This window comes from Gossypium hirsutum, chromosome D09 (genome assembly GCF_007990345.1).
Source record: "Gossypium hirsutum isolate 1008001.06 chromosome D09, Gossypium_hirsutum_v2.1, whole genome shotgun sequence".
NCBI lineage: Eukaryota > Viridiplantae > Streptophyta > Magnoliopsida > Malvales > Malvaceae > Gossypium > Gossypium hirsutum.
Genome location: NC_053445.1, coordinates 38,152,785 through 38,154,905, shown reverse-complemented (window position 1 = coordinate 38,154,905; position 2,121 = coordinate 38,152,785). Strand labels below are relative to the sequence as shown.

Sequence of the window (2,121 nt, the reverse complement as noted above, 5' to 3'; positions counted from 1 at the left end):
AAACCCAATTAGAGAAGTTCAAAACTATCAGTCCATCAACGAAAGAGAAAACCAAGCATTCGACAATGATACATCAATGCATTCAACCCAAAACTAAACCACAAATTCCCAGCTCGCAATCATTGTCCAAACAATACAAGCCCCTTCACGCTAGCAAGTTATCAATAAACCAGCAAACATCTTCAACCCAACAAGAGAAGTTCAAAGCTGTCATGCCACCATGGAAGCCAAAACCAAGCGTTCTACAATAACACCTTGCAGCATTCAAACGAACACTGGACCACTAATTGCTTAGCACCAGAAGGGGCTATTATGCATAAAGCAATTTACTTTGACACAATATGGAACGACGTGGTAGAATGTTGACCACCCTCGATAGCAATAAAATTAGTGAAGAACTTCCATTCTTTAATTCAGCAAAGATTAATTAGACGATTTTGCAGTATGAATAAAGCAATTTACTTTCAAGTTTCTAAGTTCTAACATTACTAACACCTCTAAATTTCTTTTTTCTATTTGCTTAATATATTTTTTTTCATATAACCAGAAAAACTAAACCACATAACAAAGAGTTAAATTACATAACAAAATAATCAAATTTTGATTACATTAATCGAATACTTAATACTTTGCCATATCCAACAGTCAATAATCAAACCCCCAAAATGAATCTTCAAAGAAAAACCAAAACACAAGTTTCTTCCTCAATTAATCAAGAAACCCAGTTTGTCTCCAAACAGCATTCCTTACCTGCCTTAGATCCCTTCCTTTTAGGGTTCTCCCCACGCCTTCGAGCACTGAACAAGCCAACATAGGGGACTGGGCTAAGCTCTTGGCCACAATCTCATGCGGTGGCAACATTTCCCCTTCTTCCTCCAGCTCCATGTCGTAATAGTCGTCAAAATCTTGCTTTTTCCTCATCGGTTTCGCCAGCATGGGCACATTAACCGGTGCCGATTGATGAAACCTTCCTAAAGAAGAAGATGAAGACGAAATGACGGGGATTCGTTCTTGCGGCGGTTTAGGAATCGAAGGAATTGAACGAGCAGAGGAAGATGCTGAAGCGACAGAGGAGGAAGAGGAGGCCGAAGTAGAAATCGAGGGCTTTTGGTAGAAATGGGATTGCGGACGTGAAGGGTCGCGGATGGCGGCGAGGATTCCGAAGTTTTCGGAGTGAGGGAAGGATTTATGGTTAAAGGGAGTGGAGGAAGGAGATGTTTTTTGGTGGTGGGAATTGGAGAAGCCACCGGCAGAACTGGAGCCATTGGAGTTGTCGGAGAAGTCACCAGAAGAGAAGATATCATCTTCATTGAGCTCTTCAATGACGGCGGAAGAGTGGGAAAGGTGGTTGGACGGTGGTGCATGGGGGTAAACGCCGAGGAAACGATCGGTTGATTGGGATTTGGGGTTGCGGAAGCGGGAAGGTCCGTTGATTTCCATCGTGGGTCGGGTCCGGTGGTTTCTCGTAGATTCGTGGCGGCGGTTGCGTTTACATTTAAAAGAGAGTTTCTATTTTTTTTTAAATTGTTATTTTTAGCTTGTGATATGAAAGCGAGAGTGACATGAAAAATAATAATTAATATTATGCATTTTTTCAATAAATATTAGGTAATTTTAAGCGATAAATACGACGCTCACTTTTAATAATACTAAAAAATACGACACTCACTTTAATTTGAGATAAATCAGATGACTTAAGCATATTGTGATGTGGATTTTTGAAAATCTAAAAATAGATTTTAGAGTATTAGTTTATGACTTGTAATAAATATATATTAAAATTTTAATATATTATGGCAATATCATGTTATAAATAAAATAAAATTTATGTGGCACAGTTTATTTGTTGCTATTTTGGTGCATTAATATGATAATAACGGTAATTAATAGGTTTTATTAAAGAAAATATTTTATGATATTTATTTCCATATTGAAATGAATTTTTTTAATAAAAGGTAATTAAATATTATAATATTTATTGAATAAAAGATGGAAGAAATCGAAAGATTGAAACTGTAATTTTACGCATCCTTATCCCTTTCTAATAGGTGAATGACAAAACAGATTTTTTCTCATGATTTTTTAACTTTTTTTAGTTGGATATAAATTTTTTCATCCTTA

The 2,121-nt window shown here is 36.5% G+C and overlaps 1 protein-coding gene across 1 annotated transcript; it reads right to left on the bottom strand.

Annotated features, from left to right (window-relative positions):
- Window positions 1-562: 562 nt before the first annotated feature.
- LOC107891529 (uncharacterized) lies at window positions 563-1,569 on the bottom strand. The gene has a single exon (XM_016816362.2). The coding sequence runs from the start codon at window positions 1,438-1,440 to the stop codon at window positions 709-711; it is 732 nt and encodes a 243-aa protein (XP_016671851.2). The 5' UTR covers window positions 1,441-1,569; the 3' UTR covers window positions 563-708.
- Between the last annotated feature and the right edge of the window lie 552 nt (window positions 1,570-2,121).